Genomic DNA, 20,339 nt, shown 5'->3' on the forward strand with positions numbered 1-20,339 from the left:
GAAATCATGTGCGATAGACAGGAGATAATTAAAGCCCAGAATGGCAGTGGGAGTGAAGAGCAGTAAAAAGGTTCTAGAAGTTACCTGGAACAGTACATGGAGAATTCGAGAGGCTGATTAGAGAAGTACAGCCTGCAGTCTGACCCTGGGGTGTAAGTCACACAGCTACACACATAGTGACACATATATGGAGACCATACGGAATATAAGCGATTACTTGGCAAATACAACCAGGACTTGCCAGAATTAGAAGACTATTCATTAGTGGAAACAAGAACTAAGTGAGATATGAAGCGGGTACAACTTCAGAAGGTGGAAAGAGACAGCAGGCATGTGCACACCTAAGGATATTTCCACAGATACCCCAGATAGCAATCATTTTTAAACACTTTTTAAAATAGATCCACATTTTATTCACTTTTCAGTACTCCCACGGCAACACATCCAGACCCAGTCCCTTCTATTTCTTGCCGGAGCTCTGTCACAGTCTGAGAAAATCACTCAGTTCAATCTCATCTTGCTATTGATTATGAGCAAATTAGAAACACTTGAGCCATAAAGTCCAACCTCCACCATTTTCGGATCAGAGCCTTTTAAGGGCTTACACTTTACTCCAAGTGAAATGGAGTACGTGCTCCACGTGCCCTAACTGGTCTAGATCCGCTTACCCCTTAATTTCCGGGTCCTCACAGCTTTCAGTGCTCTTTTTCATTCATTTTGTTTAATTTTTGAACATTAGCCAATCATTAACATGCCATTTATGAACAGGGAACCCATGCTGTAGAAATGACGTGCTTTCGTTTTATAGACATGGAGACGGAAATGTGGGTGGAGCCTAGAAATCTGTGCTTTAAAATTCCCCAGGTAACTTGAATGCTAGCTGAAACTTGAGAACTATGGACATGGGCTGATGTGTTGTATGAGATTTCCAGGAAAGAGCATCGTGTAAAAAGGCATAATCCAAATCACGCTGAAAGGAAGTGACAGACCTGTTGCCCAATGGAAGAGCTTCACAGAGAAATTTTGAGAAACCGAAATATCTTAGGTTCTATGGAAGTTGCTTTGCCCACCAGACTCTGCAATGCATGTATACTTAAGGACACCCACCAATGTTACTTACCATTCCGCAAAAAATGTAAATTGAATATAAAGAATATATTACCTATCACATATATTCTTTATGTCATATATAAACTGTAAACAGTGGATCTAAATATTGAACCTTACTGAATTGAATTACCTAAATGGTTTTCAAAGACACCCAAGCGATCTCCATTTAGGCCATCAGTTCAGCTTGGGGAGGGGGTTAGATTTATAAGATCAATTAAAAATTTGAAGTTAGAGTCCCCGACTGATCCCAAACTGAAGCCAAGTTGAGAATATCATTGACATATTCCCCTTTTCCTTGGCTTCTACTAGAACAACAAGGAAAACAAGCTTTGGAAGGATACAAATGACAGTAAAGTTAACCATCATCCAACAAGTTTTGTTTTGTTTTGTTTTTACACGCAGAGGGTAGGCCATCAGAGCTCCGTAGTAAAGTACAGTCTGATTACCGTAACCAAACATCGCTGATACCAAGAACTCTCCCTGGACGGAGGAGTAGCCGGCAGCTTTTTGACGGGGAAATCACTTTCACTTCAAACTCTCAAATTATGTATACTGCAGGGAGAAATTTACGTGCAAAACAGTAACTTGGAGGCTAGAATTTCTCTGATTGGCTGAGATTTGGGGCGATTGATTCTACAGGCTGGGCTAAATGAACGACCACCTCAACACACCTGGGGATGACACAAATCGCTCCCAGGGGTGCAGACGAAGGGGCAGACTCTGGGAAGGACATTTGTTTGATCCTTTTGTTTTGCTTTGTTTTTCAGACTAACGTGAAAGGGTTCTTTCCGGAATGTGTAGGGTAGACACTGTCTCGCGGGGTATCTTTCCAGGCTTGTTGCCCCTCGTCATCGTTAGAGTACAGTAGTCAGCAGACCATCAGTACGGAGCATGCTACTAACCTGCTCATGAACTTGTACCGGCGGGGCAGGTAATAGATTTTTCTCCTGGAAGAACAGCAAAAATGAAGCCAGTCGAGAAGAAAACCCATCGTCAGTTACAGTTTGAACTAGCAAGGAAGGAAAGGAGATTGAAGATAGAAGCCTGTAAGAGCTGAAGAAGAAAAAGAAAACTAAAGAGAGATTAACAGTGAGAAGTGTAGTAGGGGCACAGGGCATGCACTTTGAGTCATGAAACCCTCTCATTACTATAGATTTGCAGGGCACTTCTGGCCTGCAGCCCATGGGCAGGGGATTAGTATTTTGCACAGATTCAGTGGAGGTCCACTTTTGTCTAGTGAAATTCAGAGTTGAACGAGGGGTAACATACATAATTCAACAGACATGCTATTATATTAAGGTAATATTTATATAGCAATTTGGGCTATCATGATTTTGAAAGAGATATTAAAACCCCATATATTGCATATTTAGTACAAGAAAATATTGCATCAAAAGGCATCTATAAATACCCACATGGGCGTAACCAACTGGTTGCTTATGGGTAAGCTAAACAGGTAAAACCACAGAACCTTGGTGGAGGGGGGTACAACAACAGGACACAATAAAGATGTCATATTGCTTCACTTTAATTAATGTAAAAATATTTAAATGAGAATCAGTTGACACCTGATTAAACCCAATCTCCTGTCCATATTTCAGGTGTCAACTAAGGGATCAGTCACGAAATTGAGGCAGATCATGTGTATGGTCACTATGCTACTTCGCTTTTGCAAAGAGGGGACTTTATATATCAGAATCTGTCTGCCACATTTGGGTCAATAGTTGCAGAGAGTACAAAGCCAGATGTTTGGGCCAGGTAAAGCATGGTGTTTGGCAACCCATGTTCTGTATGGTTATCTATCTATCTATCTATCTATCTATCTATCTATCTATCTATCTATCTATCTATCTACCTACCTACCTATCTATCTGATTTATATGATTCCACATGATGACATATATTTACAAAGCTGTATAGGAGGGAGACATAAGCCTCAGTCTTTAGCTAATAATATGCTAATATCATTCTGTCAACTGCAATACACGCACTAGTAGAAGATGTTGATAACACAATTGTAGAAGGTGGGTATGTGGGAAGCACTGTACTCTATTCCCAGCTTCCTTTAAACACTCTGTTATGTCCAAATCACACATTTACGGGCACATATGTCCTTAAGAGGCAGATTTATTTGGAATTTCTCACAAGAAACCTGATTTCCCGTTTCATTTTAATGACTGTAGAGTGAAACCAAGTCTGAGATTTAGAAATACTGTCTACTGAACGTAACAACTTGTGTAAGGTTCTTGGAATGTTGGCGTTCGGCTGAACGGGTATCTGTGTATGTTCCTGTAACTACATCAGGCTAGAGCCACATGTGAAATGGAGGGTAACACATGCCCATCAAGGTTTGCATGCATAGGGTTGTAGTGGATGATGTTAGGCTTGGGTAAAATCATATCAATATTAATGAGGCCAATTACTGTCATACATTAGAGAGCGTTTTCTCCTCAAATTGTTTTCCTGTAGGAGTTTCAACGTCTGAGGGTAGATTATTACTTGAATTCATTTTCTTCTCACTGCGTGCGTCATAGTCTCTTAATGCTGCATAAGAAAACTCCTCATGCACTCGAGGTTGCACTTCTCTCATGAAATGTGCATACGATATGTTCCCACGATGGTGAGGGCAGGCCCTTTGGATGTGAAGTCAAGCACTGGGAGGTTTGACTTTCTATTAGCATCATTCATGTTCTTTATCATGGAATTGTGTTCTTGATAAAGAGATTGTATGTTTCAGACTGGGGAAGGGACGGGATATCAAAATATAATTAGAGTGTTTCCCCCTTTAAAACCATAATATAGTATCAGCTTATTTTAGATAGTTTTATACATAGATATATATTTCATATAACATATAATATATATGATATATTTATAACATATAATATATATCATATATATATAAGATAGTAGTAGTTAAATCATTGTCAAATAACAGGATTTAATTATTTTAGCATAGAGGCTTTAAGCACAAAAATTGTTTTCTTTTCTCCTTACTGTGTGTTTGCATGTACATGTGTATATATGTGTATCTGTACATATGCATATGTGTATATGTATGTGTGCATGTGTCTATATATGTGTACGTGCATGTGTGTTTGTCTGCATATATGTGTATGCATTTGTGGGTAGGTGTATGTGTGTATGCATGTGTGTATATGTGTATATGCATGTGTGCGTGTGTATATGTATGTGTGTATGCATATGTATGTGTACACATTCATGTGTGTATGTGTCCATGAGTTCCAAGTTTTTCTTTTCAGTACAGAAATAAGTCATAAGACCAGAACTACACTTAATCTATTCTGTGGATTTTACCTTCAGGAAAACAGATGCTGGAAACCCCACCCTATATTCTGACTTGATATTAGGACATAAAGACCAAACGCAAAAAATTAAGATGTTCTGAGACACATATTATGGCTTATTGATGGATATTGGAAATTGGCCTTTAGTAGATCTGTAAACCTGCAAATCTCTCTCCCCTTCTCCCTCTCCCCCTCCCCCTCTCCCTCTCCATTTTTCTCCCTGATCCCCCTTCCCTTCTACAACATTAGCAGCCCACTAAGAGGCATACCAGGTAGCGCTGATAGCATCTTGCCTAATTCTTGTCATCTATGCTGGTGTTACTGCAGGCTGAAAACCTAAAGTACTCAGCCCAAGCTACGCTGGAGCTATCCCTGGCATCAAATCTTTCCGCCTTTGAGGAGATCCCATTGGGGAGTCCCCCACCCCTGCGCCCTACTCTCTCAAGCACATCCTTGCACTTGTAATTTCAGGCTTATTATCTCATTTTGTTTTTGTCTAGCAAATGGAAGATCACATTTCCTTAACTAATAATAAAATAAGAATAGCCACCGTCAGATGGAGGCAGATTTATCCTCTTAAACAATCTAACAATCCACACAAAGTATCTTTATTTACAGGAATTATTTGTGCTTGTAGAGAATTTATGACTTCTTAATTTTAAAAATGGGTTATTTTTTTTAAAAAGATTGCATTTTGTGGAATTTCTTGGAAAACAGGTTTTTAATTTGTTTTTCCTGGAAGGGACTGCTCAGCAAAGACCATGGCACACAGTGTCTAGCTGTTCAAAGCCGCAATACTCAGAAATTCTAGAACCGACATGCTCAAATGCAAATGCCACTTGGAAATGCTCCTTGGTAGCAGGAAGGAGCCACTGTGGGCATGAAGATTTATTTGCATTTTCTAAACATCAGGAAAGTTTTCTGCCATGATGGCTTTGTCAGCCTGTACTAGGATTTTTATTTGTTCCAAGAGAGAATGTCATTAGGTTTACAGTAAAGCAGCAGCAGGAGAGAGAGAGGGAGAGAGAGAGAGAGAGAGAGAGAGAGAGAGAGAGACCGAGCTCAGTGGGGGAAACACATTTACACCTACCTGAAAGGCATCCGTACATTCATTTGCTCTGCATATCTTCCAAGGACTTCCCATGGGGCATGCAACTTCACAAAGATAATGTCACTATTTATTAGAGAGGACTGAAACAGAAAAAAGAAACTAAATTGAAAAGTATATCGAAGCCTCCCATGGTTTAAGTGCAGCAGGAACTTGGAATGTATGAACTTGGAGTTTACAATTTGGGGCGTCCTTGGCAATAAGCCAGTCCATTAAAGTGTGCACAGATTCATTTAACAAACATCCCCCTGTATCGAGTGCTGGAGACCCAGCTATGAATAAAAGAAAGAGTAATGTTTACACTCCCCATAAATATTTAAAAGAAACATATGCCAAAACAGGTTTAAATTCAGGGAGTGGGGAATATTCTGAAGATAAAGTAGTGGGATAAAGAGCTGTCCACATTGCTTTGGATAAGAAGTCAAGGAAAGGTGTCTCTGTGTAGGGGACCTGGGCTGAGACCTGAAGGAGGCACAGGGACCAGCTGGGAAGAGAGTGTGGGATGTATGCCAAGGTTAGGAGCTCTGAAATTACCTGGTACATTCAAGGGAAAGGCATGAAGTGTGTGAAGTTTGAGGAGCTGGATTAGAGGCTGGAAAAGCAAGCAGAAGAAAGTGAAGAGCTCTTCCTAAGCTGTTGGATCTCATGCTTAGAATATAGGGAAGCCATCTTGGCTCTGGGGTTCAAAGTTCCCTGTGGCTTCTTTGTATAGAATAAGTTATAAGGTAGAGATGGCTCAGTGGCTAAAGCCCTTGCACAGAAGCATGAGAACTAGAGTTTATGGCTCCAGAACCCACGTGATAAAAGACAGATTGGTGTGACCCAGTTGCAATCCCAACACAGTGGGGCAAAGATGAGCCTGAGAGGTCAAGGTTCAGTCAGAGACCATGTCTGAGTGAAATCTATCAAGGAAGATATCTGATGGCAACCTTCAGTCTATGTACATACTTCTCCACATGTGTACACACACACATGCGAACACTCATCCAAAACATGCTCATACACCACACAGATACCTACTCTCTCTCTTCCCCCAAAGAGTTAAAAAAAAAAAGAAGCACTCACAGCTGACAAGATGAAATCAAAAGTCGGTGAGGGAGTCTGGAGATGGAGGCAGCAAGGGGACATGAGATTTAAACCTCACACCAGTCAGCATGGCTAAGATAAAAAAAACAGGTGACAACAGATGCTGGTGAGGATGTAGAGAAAGAGGAACACTCCTCCATTATTGGTGGGATTGCAAGCTGGTACAACCACTCTGGAAATCAGTCTTGAGGTTCTTCAGAAAATTGGACATTGTACTACCTGAGGACCCAGCTATACCACACCTATGTATATACCCAAATGATGCTCCAACATACAGCAAAGACACATGCTCCACTATGTTCATAGCAGCCTTATTTATAGTAGCCAAAAGCTGGAAAGAACCCAGGTGCCTTTCAAAAGAGGAATGGATATAGAACATGTGGTACATCTACACAATGGAGTACTACTCAGCTATCAAAAATAATGGCTTCATGAAATTCATAGGCAAATGGATGGAACTAGAAAATATCATCCTGAGTGAGGTAACCCAATCTTTCTCTCTCTCTCTCTCTCTCTCTCTCTCTCTCTCTCTCTCTCTCTCTCATACACACACACACACACACACACACACACACACACCCATGAAATAACCCCACACATGGTATGCACTCACTGATAAGTGAATATTAGCCCAAAAGCTCGAATTACTCAATATACAATCTACAGACCACATGAAGCTCAAGAAGAAGGATGACCAAAGTGTGGATGCTTCAGTCCTTCTTAAAAATGGGAACAAAAATATTCATAGGAGGAAATGGAGACAAAGTTTGGAGGAGAGAGTGAAGGAACGGCCATTCAGAGCCTGCCCCACCTGGTATTCCACCATATGTAGACAATATTGATGAAGCCAAGAAATGCACACTGACAGGAGCCTGATATAGCTGTCTCCTGAGAGGCTCTGCCAGAGCATGACAAATACAGAGGTGAATGCTCACAGCCAACCATTGAACTGAGAATGGGGTCCCCAGTGGAGGAGTTGAGAAAGGATTGAAGGAGCTGAAGGGGTTTGCAACCTCATAAGAACAACAATACCAACCAACCAGAGCTCCCAGGGACTAAACCACTATCCAAAGAGTACACATGGACAGACCCATGGCTCCAGCTGCATATGTAGCAAAGGATGGCCTTGTTGGGCACCAATGGGAGAAGAGGCCCTTAGTCGTGCCAAGGCTGGACCCCCCAGTATAAGGGAATGTCAGGGCAGGGAAGTGGGAAGGGGAGGTGGTTGGGGAGGGGAACACTCATAGAAGAAGGGGGAGGGGCATGGGATGGAGGCTTATGGACAGGAAACTTGGGAAAGGGAATAACATTTGAAATGTAAATAAAAAATATCCAACAAAAAGTAAATTAAAAAAATAAAGCTGGGCTTTATGTCAGGCAGCCCTTTCTCAAGGCCTCTGTGTCTTGGGAATGTTATAGCCAAAGTACATGATAGGCTTTAAATCAATGAATTACAGAGATGGAGAGGTAAGCTAGAACTTCCCAGCCTCAAAGGCCTCTCACAAGTTTGGTCTTTACCTGTGCTGAGAAAGATGTGAATGATGAATGGCAAAATCTTTCCTTGAACTTTACCCTCACCTCTCTGTAAGGGAGAGGAAAGCAGTAGAAAGATCTATAAGAAATACAGTGATCTGAATAGTCTAAATGTGTAAATCGTCACCTGTTTACCCCTGTGCATGCAGCATGGCATTTACAGTTTTAAAACACAATTCAAGGATGATAACTTTAACAGGACCTCCTAAATCTCTCTGGTGACAGTTAAGCCTCTAATACTCCACTTAAGTCTTGAATGCTCTGCCAAAACTTCCCAGCCCCTGGTGCTGATAAGTTAGATCCTGAATTCCCTTTCCTTGTTTCTCGTTTCCCTAACTCCTGGTGCTAACAGGTCTGCAGTCCTCAGACCACCAGCCCCAGACCCACACTCCCATTGCAACTTGAAGTGTGCAGATCCCAGGGCAAACCCAGAAATCCAAGACAACATGTTCTCTCCAAAAATATCAATCCCAATCAATAATGGGCCCTAATGAGAATGACCTGGAAGGACTTCCAGGCAAGGGTTCAAAAGAATGATAGTAACTACATTCAAACAACTCAAAGAGGACAAAAATCTAAGGCATGGATGAAATGAGGAAGTCAACATGAGACATGAGACCAGAAATTAATCAAAAGAATTGCTCAAGAAAAATCAACCCGTAATGATGCTGGAAACAAACAAACAAACAAACAAGAAACAAAATCCAAAGAAGCCAAATAAAACTCTCAGTGGGTAGAAAAACCTCAGCAACAGAATGGTCTGTGTAGAATGCTGACTATGTGGGCTTCAAGATAAGGTAGAGCCATTTGAACCAGTAGTAAATTTTAAAAAAATCCATGGACAAAAGTTGGGTGAGCATTGGGAGGCCATAAGACATAACCTTTGGATGTCGGAATAGATAAAGGAGTCGCACACAACTTTCAGTAATAACACTGCATATCAGTGATTTCTTTTCCCAAATAAAATGACCGAGACTAACTGAGTAGATCAGAAGACAGGATCTACCTTTTCCCTGCTTCTAAGAGATGTCATACGAAAAGCACATGATAGACTTCCGGTTCAATCAAAGAAGAAAATGACCACACTTAGAGAAGCAGATCTCCACCTGATTGTACCTAGGTTCTGCCCATGGAACTAGAAAAGAACCTTCTTGTGACATGCTGTAATTAAAGGGCTAAAAGCACAGGACAAAGTATGGCTGTTGTAAGCTGCAAGAGGGGAAGATCAAGTCTTTTAGGCCCCACAAATAACATCTGATTAAGAAAAACAGAAACTTTTAAAGCCAGAAAACCCTGGCAAGACAAATTTCATGTCCTGAGAGATCACAGCTGTCAACTCAGGTATTATACCCAGCAAACACATCTATTAAAAATGAAGGAGAGATAAAAACAGATTAACAGAATCTAGGACCACTAAGGCAGCTCTACTCAGGACACTGGAATGCTTTAGTCTGAAGAAAAAGATGAACACGGAGGCGTAAGAGGTAAATAAATGCCAGGACAGCTAACCAAAGGAGAGCCAAGAGAACAATACAAAATCAACCAAATGGCAGGAGTTGTTAACACACACAACTTTCAGTAATAACACTGCATATCAGCGATCTCTTTTCCCAAATGAAATGACCCAGACTAACAGATTAGATCAGAAGACAGGATCTACCTTTTCCCTGCTTCTAAGAGACACAACCTCATCATTTAACCTTAGGGGAAATGGATGGGAAAAGGTACAATGCCAACCAACCAGAGCTTCCAGGGACTAAGCCACTACCCGAAGACTATACATGGACTGACCCTGGACTCTGACCTCATAGGTAGCAATGAAAAGCCTAGTAAGAGCACCAGTGTAAGGGGAAGCCCTTGGTCCTGCCAAGACTGAACCCCCAGTGAACTAGACTGTTGGGGGGAGGGTGGTAATGAGGGGAAGATGGGGAGGGGAAGTCAATATAGAAGGGGAGGGGGAGGGGTTAGGGGGATGTTGGCCTGGAAAGTGGGAAGGGGAATAACAATGTAAATAAGAAATACCCAAGTTAATAAAGATGGAGAAAAAAATAAATAAAAGCTAAAAATACAAAAAAAATGGAATTAGGAAACCAGCAGGCATATCTATCCTAATATCTGACAAAATGGAGGTTGGGGAGAGGAAATACTGCGATTCAACTGAGTAAGGGGAGAGAGAGAGAGAGAGAGAGAGAGAGAGAGAGAGAGAGAGAGAGAGAGAGAGAGAGAGAGAAGTTACTGTAAGGCTTAGCCAAAACCAAGGATATGTAAGAGAAAAGGTCTATTGAAACCCTTTAGTTAATAAGCTAATTTTAAAAATACAACTTAAAAAAGAAGAGTTTGAACAGAATTGACCTTTATGGGTGGACTATGTCACTTCCAGAAGACGAGGGTTACTAAGTGAAAGTCACAGTACAGGCATAGGGGTGCCTCTCTAGTAGTTACTGGCTAGAGAGGCTCCTGAGGTCTCCAGAACAACACAGGTTATGGCCTTTGTATGGCACAATAAGATCCTATCCTGAAGACACCTCACTCCTTGGCTATTGGACACAGAAACATCACTATCAAACTGATCAGAAAACTTCCCTACTTGCAAACTTTCAGTGTTGAAAGGAGCGATGCAAGCCGCTAGGGTAGAAAAGAGATCAGCGGTCTCATCCAACTCTGGACCATGCTACAATTCTGTCCTGCATAGATGCGCCTGCTGGTGCAATAGGGGTGATGCTTATGGGATAATTAATTGCTTTCTGATTGGATGTGAGCCACTCTATGGGAGGTAATTTCATGTCTGACACAATAACTCTGGTCCAAAACTCACAGCCGGCAAGGTTGTAGGTCCTAGAATAGAACCTGTTACTGTTACTTCGTTAAATGGCCATGTGGTCAGTTTGCCTTTAAGTGTTTATGTGCACAGGCCTGTGCAGCCTTCCACGGTGGTCAGAGAAGATTCTTTCTGTAGTGGACAGCAGTCAGTAGAGACAATTGGTCACAGAGCAGAGAATGAGAGAGTGGATGCCCAGCCCTAAATGGGACATTTATATTAACCCATTGCCACCACTGAAGCCTGGGGAACTCCAGGATAAAGAGGAGGCAGAAAGAACATTAAGAGCAAAGGATGGGGAGGGTGCTATGACATACTGTCTTCTGGACACAACACAGCTATCACAGTCAAGAACTCATAGCAGCCATGGTTACCCATGCAGGACCTACATAAGTAGGTCCTTAATTGTGGCATAAACGGTGTAGATGAGTTTTAGGCCCCAACACATTCTAGGGAGGTAATGGCAGTCAAAAGTAGCTGGGGTTGAAGAACCATTGTTTTTTGAGACCATCGGAAGACCATACTCCAGTGGATGGCCCTATACCTATGCACGTATAGAGAGAAAAACTGGACCTAGTGGGTTATAACAAAATGACAGGAAGTAGATAGGGGTATGTTGGGAAACATGGGGGAAATTAGAAGGGGAAATGGTGTGTGGAATGATCATATTTCGTACATATATAAAATTCTCAAATGTAAGGAAAAGTTTTAAAAAGAATGTCTATGTTTTGGCGGTTGATTAAAAATAGAAGCTCAACTTTATGTTCTCTCTGGGATAAATCTTCGCTCCAGGGAAATAAATATTTTATCATGTACATGAGTGAGCACAGGGCAGGGCACTGGATCTCCTGGAATTGGAATTACAAATGGTTGTGCACCACGTGAACAATAATGTCCTCCAGACCTTCAGGGCAATGCTGAAATTCACAAGAGAGAAGGGCCAGTATTCAATTTCAGAGTGGCAGAGAGGGATTTGAAAATTCCAACGTTTTGGACATTCAGACTAAAGAGAGGTTTTGTTTTCTCACTTGGGACAAGTAAGCTGCTGAGTCTGGAGCTTCCGAGAACAAGGAATATCTGTTACTCTGCCTGTGGCAATGCTTGGTACAGCGAGATCACCTCACCCTCTTTTTATGAGGCACAAATATTTCCTGTATAATGTGAACAGTTAGACCAGTGCAGGAGAGCGCTGTGAGTCTTGGGAAGCTGGAAGTCACTATTGACGAAGTGACTTTAGTAGTTGACATAGCCTGCTCAAAATGTGACAAGCCAGTGACACTTTACAGTCCGTTCTCCTTGCGCAAATCTGCAAACTGAATAGTCAGAGGATGGGTATGCGATCAGGAACTGTGCTGTCCATATGGGACAGACAGAAGTACGTACAGAAGGTGCCAATGTGTTCTAGGTTTCATGTGTTGAAAGTTCCCATATGCTGTCAGCTCATATGTATCAAAGGCTCCATGTTTGGAAGGCTTGTATGTGTAGAAGACTCCCATGTGTGGAAGGATCTCATGTATTGAAGGTACCCATGTTTTACTGAGGGCTCCTGTGAGTAGCAGGCTCCCATGTGTTGAAGGCTTTGCACCAGTTTACAGGGATATGGGAAAGAGTTGGAACTTTTAGATAGTAGATCCCGGTGGAAAGAAGTTATGGCACTGGAGAGGCTTTGAACTATTTGTTAGAGACCTGCCCCTTTCTGTTTTGTTTTCCCTTCCTGGTCACTGTGTAGTAAACATCTTTGATTTACCATGTTCTTGTGGCAGACCCAAAAGCAAAAGAGCCAGTGTAGCCTGGACTAAACCCTTTGAAGTGGTGAACTAAAAGTCACCTTTCTTCCTTTATAAGTTTCTCTCGGGTATTGAGCACAGTAGCTCAAAGCTAGGTTTCCGTTAAGATTATTTTTTCACCTTCCCACAAGAGAGTAAAATTATAAAACACGGAAATGTGATTGAAAACATGATAAACACACAATCTGACAAACCCTTATTTAAAGAACAATATATGTTTAGAGCATAGCTTCTCCACGGCATTGCTCTGATGGCTAGTTTTGCACAAAATAAACAAGCCGGTGGAAAAATGACTACATTGGAGACTATATAAATACATGCACTAAAATATCCCACTCAAACATCATCATTGATGCCACACTTGGGGAGTAAAAAAGCCAAGTTCTTTACTGAAATATTTGCTTTGTTTACTAGGATTCAAATGTGGTATGCTCGTGATGTTTTGCGGGGAACTGCAGCTTATGTTTACTTATTTTCCTTGATATTAAAATAGCTTTTATTCATAGTGCTTTGTGCTGTCAAAGCGCATTCATATATTACCTTGGTTTATCCCCCCACAAGCTCATGGGAGAAGCAGGTCAGCTGACTCGTGAACACACAGCCGTCTGCAGATACAGCTGACTCATGCCCACAGTTCTAGGTGCCTTTCTGAACAGCCTAGCGGCTTCTTAGGGCACACATTGTTGGACTCGTTCTGCTATTAGCTTATATAAGATAATCATAGACTAACATCCTACTTTAGAAATCAAAGCAACAGAGAATCAAAGGACACCCATGATAGGTGTAAAGGAAACTTAAGCTACCAATGAACCAAAATTGGACTGGGGCTCTTAACATTTATTTTGATTATCTTGAGAAAAATGTTGATCAGTTCCCAAGAATGATGATTGATACCTGTTTGTGGGTTCTGTGTAATTTTGTGTGTGTGTAAATGTAGCCCCTTTACATGATCATGGGGAAAATTTAGTGCCTGGGGTTTATTATTTGTGTTCAACTATTCAAGCAGTAACTAATGAGGCTGACCTAACGTCATATTTTCTGAGCTCCATCCCTGAATAATAAATGCAGAACGATTAACTGGTAATTATACAACTCATACATCACTCTTTTCTCTCCTGCTAAATGATTGTGCTGCCATTTCAAATAGGTCTCTCCTTGTTATTAAGTGTCCCTTGCCACATAAATCTAAACGTGCAAGTGTCAGAGTGAACAGAAGTGAAAATGAGCTGTGTCATTAAAATACTGCAATAAACGTTCCTTAGGGTAGAACCTTGGTGAAAAAAAATGATGATTTGGTGACAATAGGAAGCACATGCTTAGAAAAACAACTGAAAAATTATCAAGTAGCATAGGAACTACCTGTAACAGAGATAGATAAAATACCCATTCCTTTCTTTCATTCAATAGGAAACTATTTAATACTTTCTAAATAGTAGATTTCTAGCAATAAAAAATTATGAAAATCATACTACCAGCCTCAGGATGTAAGAATTTCATGAACAAAAACTAAATAGAGCAAGAGGAGAGAAAGTAAATAAATGAATCTGCATATCATAATCTAACACACGTGATCTGACTCTCAAAGAGAGTCACTTACTATAACTCCTGACATCATTACAAAGAAATTGGAGGGAATTTGTTTGAAGCAGAGGTCCAGAAGTAAGGAATGGAGGTGCATGAATAGATTGTGGACTTGGACCTTTTGAAAATGCTTGTCTCCAAATGCCCATGGAAAGGTATCTTACAGAGCATTAGATAAATGAGTTTAGAGTTTCCAGGAGAAGGCGAGCCAGAGATGTGAAGTGCAGCTTGGATAAAATGGGATTAAAGCTTTCTTGAAGTTACCACACAAGAGAGCTTAAGTTCAGAGCTGCATGCGAGGCCACACTACAGAAGTTACAAGGCAATGTAAATTGTGGTGATGGACAGCAGAGATCCACACTACCCACTACGAGCTATGTGATCAACACTACCTTCTGCCAACTCTGTGATCCACACTCCTCCCTACCAGCTCTGTGATCCACACTCCTCCCTACCAGCTCTGTGATCCACACTCCTCCCTACCAGCTCTGTGATCCACACTCCTCCCTACCAGCTCTGTGATCCACACTCCTCCCTACCAGCTCTGTGATCCACACTCCTCCCTACCAGCTCTGTGATCCACACTCCTCCCTACCAGCTCTGTGATCTACACTACTCCCTACCAGCTCTGTAATCCATGCTAACCCCTACCAGCTCTGTGATCCACACTACTCCCTACCAGCTCTGTGATCTACACTACTCCCTACCAGCTCTGTAATCCATGCTAACCCCTACCAGCTCTGTGATCCACACTACTCCCTACCAGCTCTGTGATCCACGCTGCTGCCTACTAGATATGTGATCCACACTACCCTCTTTGAGCTCTGCAATCCACACTACTTCCTGCCAGTTCTGTGATCCACACTATCTCTTCCCAGCTCTGTGATCCTCATAAGCTATTGAACTTCTCTGTGTCTCTGTCTTCGTCAACAGCTAAAGAGGAATTAATAGAAATGCCTATTCAATCACATTATATTAAATGATATTAATACAGGTGAGTTTCTGGCATAATATGTACTCCTTTCTTAGCTAATGATATTAACGAGGGGAAGGAAATGCTATTTTAAATAGTGTGGATAAGATGTGGGATAGAATGGTATTTAAACAGAGATCTAAAGAAAGAGTTGAAGAGGTTTGTTTGATTATATAGGGAGAAAACATTCCCAGGAGTAAGAGCATAAAACAAAAAGGGTAAAGGCTCTAGGGAGGGGCATAAACATGTTTGGTGTTTCAATTTATTGAGCATGAAGGGTCAAACTGTCATGGCCATGTGCATCTTCTCTGTATCCCCTGAGGTGACTACACTATTAGAGCAAACCAAAACTGTCAGATTCTGGAGCAAAATGGTAGATACTCATCTCTTTCTCCCTGAGATTCAGATAAGCTTCTTGGATGGAGAAAATCATAGTGAATCTATTCGGACAGTAGATAGGGGGAGGTGAAACTGCACAAGATGTTAGGGCATTTAAATAAGTCAAACCATTCAGTCTGCACACCACCCTTATGAGCCTGCCCTTATTATCTTATTGTCCCTCCCCCACCAAGTGCACAGGAGGAACAAAGACGTAAGAGAATAAGCCTGCTGAGGAAAGTGTGCGGCCCAAGTGCATGCCACTCAGTGGGCTTCCAAGTTGCTTCCCCAAATGAGGACAGCTATGGCTTACATGGGTGTCCTTACTTATCCATTGGTTCTCATTGCCATTGTATAGAATGATTAGCTATAGTTTAAAATCCAGAGCATAGTACCTAGCCTAAATAGCCTGTGATACATTAATTAACTTGGGGGCACACCTTTCAGGGCTCTTTTAATGCTGACGTTATAGGAATAAGGTCAATATGAGAGTATTCCCTTCTCCCCCCACCCCCACACTTACTAAATGCTTGGTTGGCATTTTGACACGAATAACGGGTACCAGAGTGTTTTCCGTGTGCCTGTAAACTGCTCTGTGAAGCCGATGGAAGAATATTCATTCCCGGAGGGTTAAAGATCCGGGAGAAATCACTAAGCAATTTCAACTCCTCTCTGGAGGCTGCCATCTAACCAGCTGTGTGCCACTGGGCAAATGACTTGTGCTTTTCTGAGCTTCAGTTTTCTCTGAAAAAATGAGGGCATAAGTCTCTAAAGATATATATATATATATATATATATATATATATATATATATATATATATGGTTTTGCTTGTTATCCTTGATTCTCTTAAAGACAAGTTTGAAAGTGTGAAGACGTTTCTTGGTGGATTCTGCTGGAATTGGCTGATGCCACTCTGTGTGCACATGTGCATGCACACACATTCGTGCACACACACACACACACACACACACACACTCAGAGAGTGGGGAGGAGGGTGGGAGGGAGGAGGACGGGGAGGGAGGGAAGGAGGGGGGAATCTGATTGAAACTCTGTGCTGAGGGAAAGAAGCTTTGATGGTACTGTATGATCCTAAATGATCAAAATATTCATTCCCTGGAGAAGACATTAGCATCCGTCATAGCAAACAGCCTTTAACAGACTGTTAAACTTGGATGTCCCAAGACGCCATTCAGGTTCTGGTCTCATTTTCTCCATCCACCCTGGATGATGTCATTTCTTCCCAATGTCATTCTGTGTCATCTGATATCTCCAAGACTCACCTTTAGACTAGATTACTTGTCCAAGTCCCAGATCACCATTGGAAAAGGCTAACATAATGTCTGCTTTTGGTTGTCTCAGGAGCGTGTCCAGCTCAAAATGCTTGACTAGATCTGCTTCTTGAGAGAAGGCCTCCTTCTCACTGGTCTAGCATTTATCCACTTAGTGGTTCAAATTCATAATCATCTTTTTCCCATTTTTAATTCATAATGGAATCAGTTAATCACCACATCTTATTTATTTGATAATTAAGCACATCTCGAGCATATCTACTTTTCTTTACAGACGTTGCCACCAGCCTCCAAGTCACTTCCAACCTGCCTTCTTCTTGAATCCTGCAATAGCCTTTTAGATTGGGTTCTCTTATTCCACCCTTGTCTAAATTCTCATGGACATCAGAGATGTCTGGAAAAATGCATTGCAATCATGGCTTTCTGGATCTATCTGGAAAATCATTAATGTGACCAGTACATGTTATGGCCACTCCATATCTTGCACCACTTCCCTCTGCCCCTGGGCTCAGCCGCACTAGATTTCTTTCTTCCTATGTCTAAACTGCTAAGCTCTGAATAGTCTCATATAGAGAGGTTCTTTGCTTGATAAATTCTCACTACTTTAGGCCTCGGGTTGTGGGGCAGGCAGACATCTACAACAGCTCCTGAGGTTCAGGTCAGCCCATGTAGAAACCCTGAACAATGGCAGCCAGCCGCTTGAGTGTGGATGGGTACTGTGAGTAGAAGGAAAACACTCCTGTGGGTATGATGCCCACCACTTGACTGTGGGTTCACCAAAAGGGAGATCCTTCCACATTACCCTGCTCAAAATGCTTAACTAGCATTTTAGTCCGGTAAATCCTCACAAGAGAGTTCAGAAGTAAGAACGAGTCTCCTATAGGTCTTGAAACAACATGTCTCTATGTTGTGAGAGGGCATGTGAGGACAGGAGACTGTGAGCAGTGTCTCAGAGCTGAGGAAAATACCTAGCTGACAGCTTACAAGAAAATGCAGCATTTGTCCAATGACCAAAAGGAAATAAATGACCACCTAAGAGAACGTTGAACTCCAGGAAGGAATGAAATCTAGCTGACATCCTCGGGATAGCAGTATAGGGACCCTGATTACAGGATGTACTTGAATTATACCCAGACTCCTGACCTTTGCAAGCTGGGGAGCATAAGCAAGCTGTCTCGAGATTCTAGGACTGAGATAATCTCTTCTGTGGTGATACAAAACCATCACACATTTTAGCAAATTAACGCTATAATAATGTGCTTTATTAACGATAATGTGCTATTAACGATAGAAAGTATACAGCTTTGCCCAAGTGATATTGCCAGGACCTAAGATCTTTCTAAGCAAGCTCTTAGTGAGAACAACTGCTAAGTCAGTTTATGAAGAACTTGGGATCCAGATGCCTGATAGTTTCTCCACATCATTGATTGTCTTGTTAAAACACTATTAGAAAATATTATCTTAGGAAAATATTAATTTTCTTGATATCACGAAGCTTTCAATTTGGCTAAATTTGTGGGAAATTAAGATAAACTTTCCTCCAACCAAGGAATTTCCAGTGCTGAGGGGTAAGGACAATACGTTATCTTTCATCAAAATTGTGTTGCAACCAGTTGAGTGCAAGGCAATATAGTTTTTACGTCATCCCTGATAAGACTCCATATCCAACTAGGAAACAGCGCATCAGGAGTCTGCAACAATCGATGTCTGACTAGCTGAGTTATGTCATAGTAACCAACAACCCCAACCATCAGTGACTAGAAGTTGTGGAATTGTCAATAAGACACCATTAACCACAAACTAGAAAGATGGCTAATCCATATTTAGTTATGGCCTTAGCAAAAAGTACACTCCGATTTTGAAAACAAACTGTGTGTGCATGCAACCACATTTGGGAGAAACTATACCATCATGTTTATGGTTTTCATTAGCACAAATAATCTCTCTACTGCTAAGGGCTCACAGTTAGGATCTAGTCCATAACCCATGTGTGTTACGTTCTCAGTGAATGTGAGTTATGAATGGCTATGAAACGAGCAAGACCCAGAAAAGACAGAAATTGGCATCTGCCGCTACTGAGGAAGCCCTAAGTCTGTGGATGTGTTTTAAGGTGGTGGAGGCAGTCTGGCCATGCTCCTGTGCTTATAGCTCTTATTGCTCTAAACCACAGAATGCTACAGAATGTTTAGTATATTTTAACAAGTGCTTTTCTTTAAACTAAAAGTTATGAGAAAACTGCTAAGAGATGGGGCTTCTGTGATTTTTCATTACAGAGCTATCTAACTAATAATTATAACTCAATTCTTATTAGTTTTCCATCAGTATAATGAATATAGATAGCTAATGCTTATCTAGTTCATAGAGGATATAGAAATATATACAATATCACATTAATCTTTAATATGCAATATATTTAAAATCATGGGGTTTACTAGTGTACCTGGGATCTGATTCTCTTTTCCCTTGGTGCACATGGAGACATAACCTTCCAGCTAGCTACATGATCTGAAGATAAATGGTGAATTCTGGGCCATGTGCTCTGAGAGAACCCGGAAGAGTCCTGTGTAACTTATACTTCCCTGCTCCTGACAAAGGTAACTGAGTGAAATTTCTATCTTCTCTGGTCTCTGTTAACAACACAGAACAGTACCTAAAGTCCACTCAATCGCCCTAAAAACCAAGAAGTGACTTCCACCTGAAGCTTGGGGTAATGAAGCCTTGAGTGACACCCACAGACTTTGTATAAATCTGTGGGACTGAGTGAAGTCATAGAGAGTCGGAGATTAGGAAAGGGAACACAAGATCAACCCCAAGGATACCCTAATATTTAGACATTAAATAGAAGAGGAAGGTGACCAAGAAGGTTAAGAAAGATGCAGTGAAGCCAGGAGGCACATCAAAGAGCTCACACTGTCTCTGTGACCCAGACTGAAGGCTTTTCAAGGAGGGGCTGAGTCTCTATTGGACAAAAGGAAAACATCAGGAGTGGTCCATGGAGTCTTTCCCTACCTGGTCTACACAGAGGCAACTTCTAAGGTATATTGAAGGGGTAATAAAATGGGCATAGGACACTATGTAAGCATTTCAAGGCATTTTTTCTTGAAGAGAGATGGAATCATTCTATTATGTGGATATGTGAGATTTTTATTCCTCATATACAAACATGAGGAACACAGTGGAAATGACTGGATAGAGAGAGGTCGATATGAACATGAGGAGGGAGAGGAGACAATAACAGGAGAAAAGTCTTTGGGAAGTCCTATGATCAGGGATCTGGGAATCATGGCGGAGCCCTGGAGCTACATTCATACACAGCAGGGGGAGGCAAGGGGAAGAGTATAGGGGAGAGGCAGAAGGCTGTTCTGA

General features: G+C 41.5%; 1 protein-coding gene across 9 annotated transcripts in view; it reads right to left on the bottom strand.

Moving 5' to 3' along the window:
• Ano4 (anoctamin 4) overlaps nucleotides 1-20,339 on the bottom strand; it is a 409,328-nt gene that overhangs the window by 128,558 nt on the left and 260,431 nt on the right. For 8 of the 9 annotated variants that reach the window (XM_087556297.1, XM_087556298.1, XM_087556296.1 and 5 more), the window contains 2 exons: nucleotides 5,509-5,609; nucleotides 2,013-2,057 (listed from right to left, as the gene is read on the bottom strand). In XM_087556297.1, coding sequence (XP_087412423.1) covers nucleotides 2,013-2,057; nucleotides 5,509-5,609 — 146 coding nt within the window. Of the gene's footprint in view, nucleotides 1-2,012; nucleotides 2,120-5,508; nucleotides 5,610-20,339 lie in introns of those variants that run through there. The other variant, XM_087556302.1, reaches the window with a different exon arrangement.

This window comes from Rattus norvegicus, chromosome 7 (genome assembly GCF_021556685.1).
Source record: "Rattus norvegicus strain SHRSP/BbbUtx chromosome 7, alternate assembly SHRSP_T2T, whole genome shotgun sequence".
Lineage (NCBI taxonomy): Eukaryota > Metazoa > Chordata > Mammalia > Rodentia > Muridae > Rattus > Rattus norvegicus.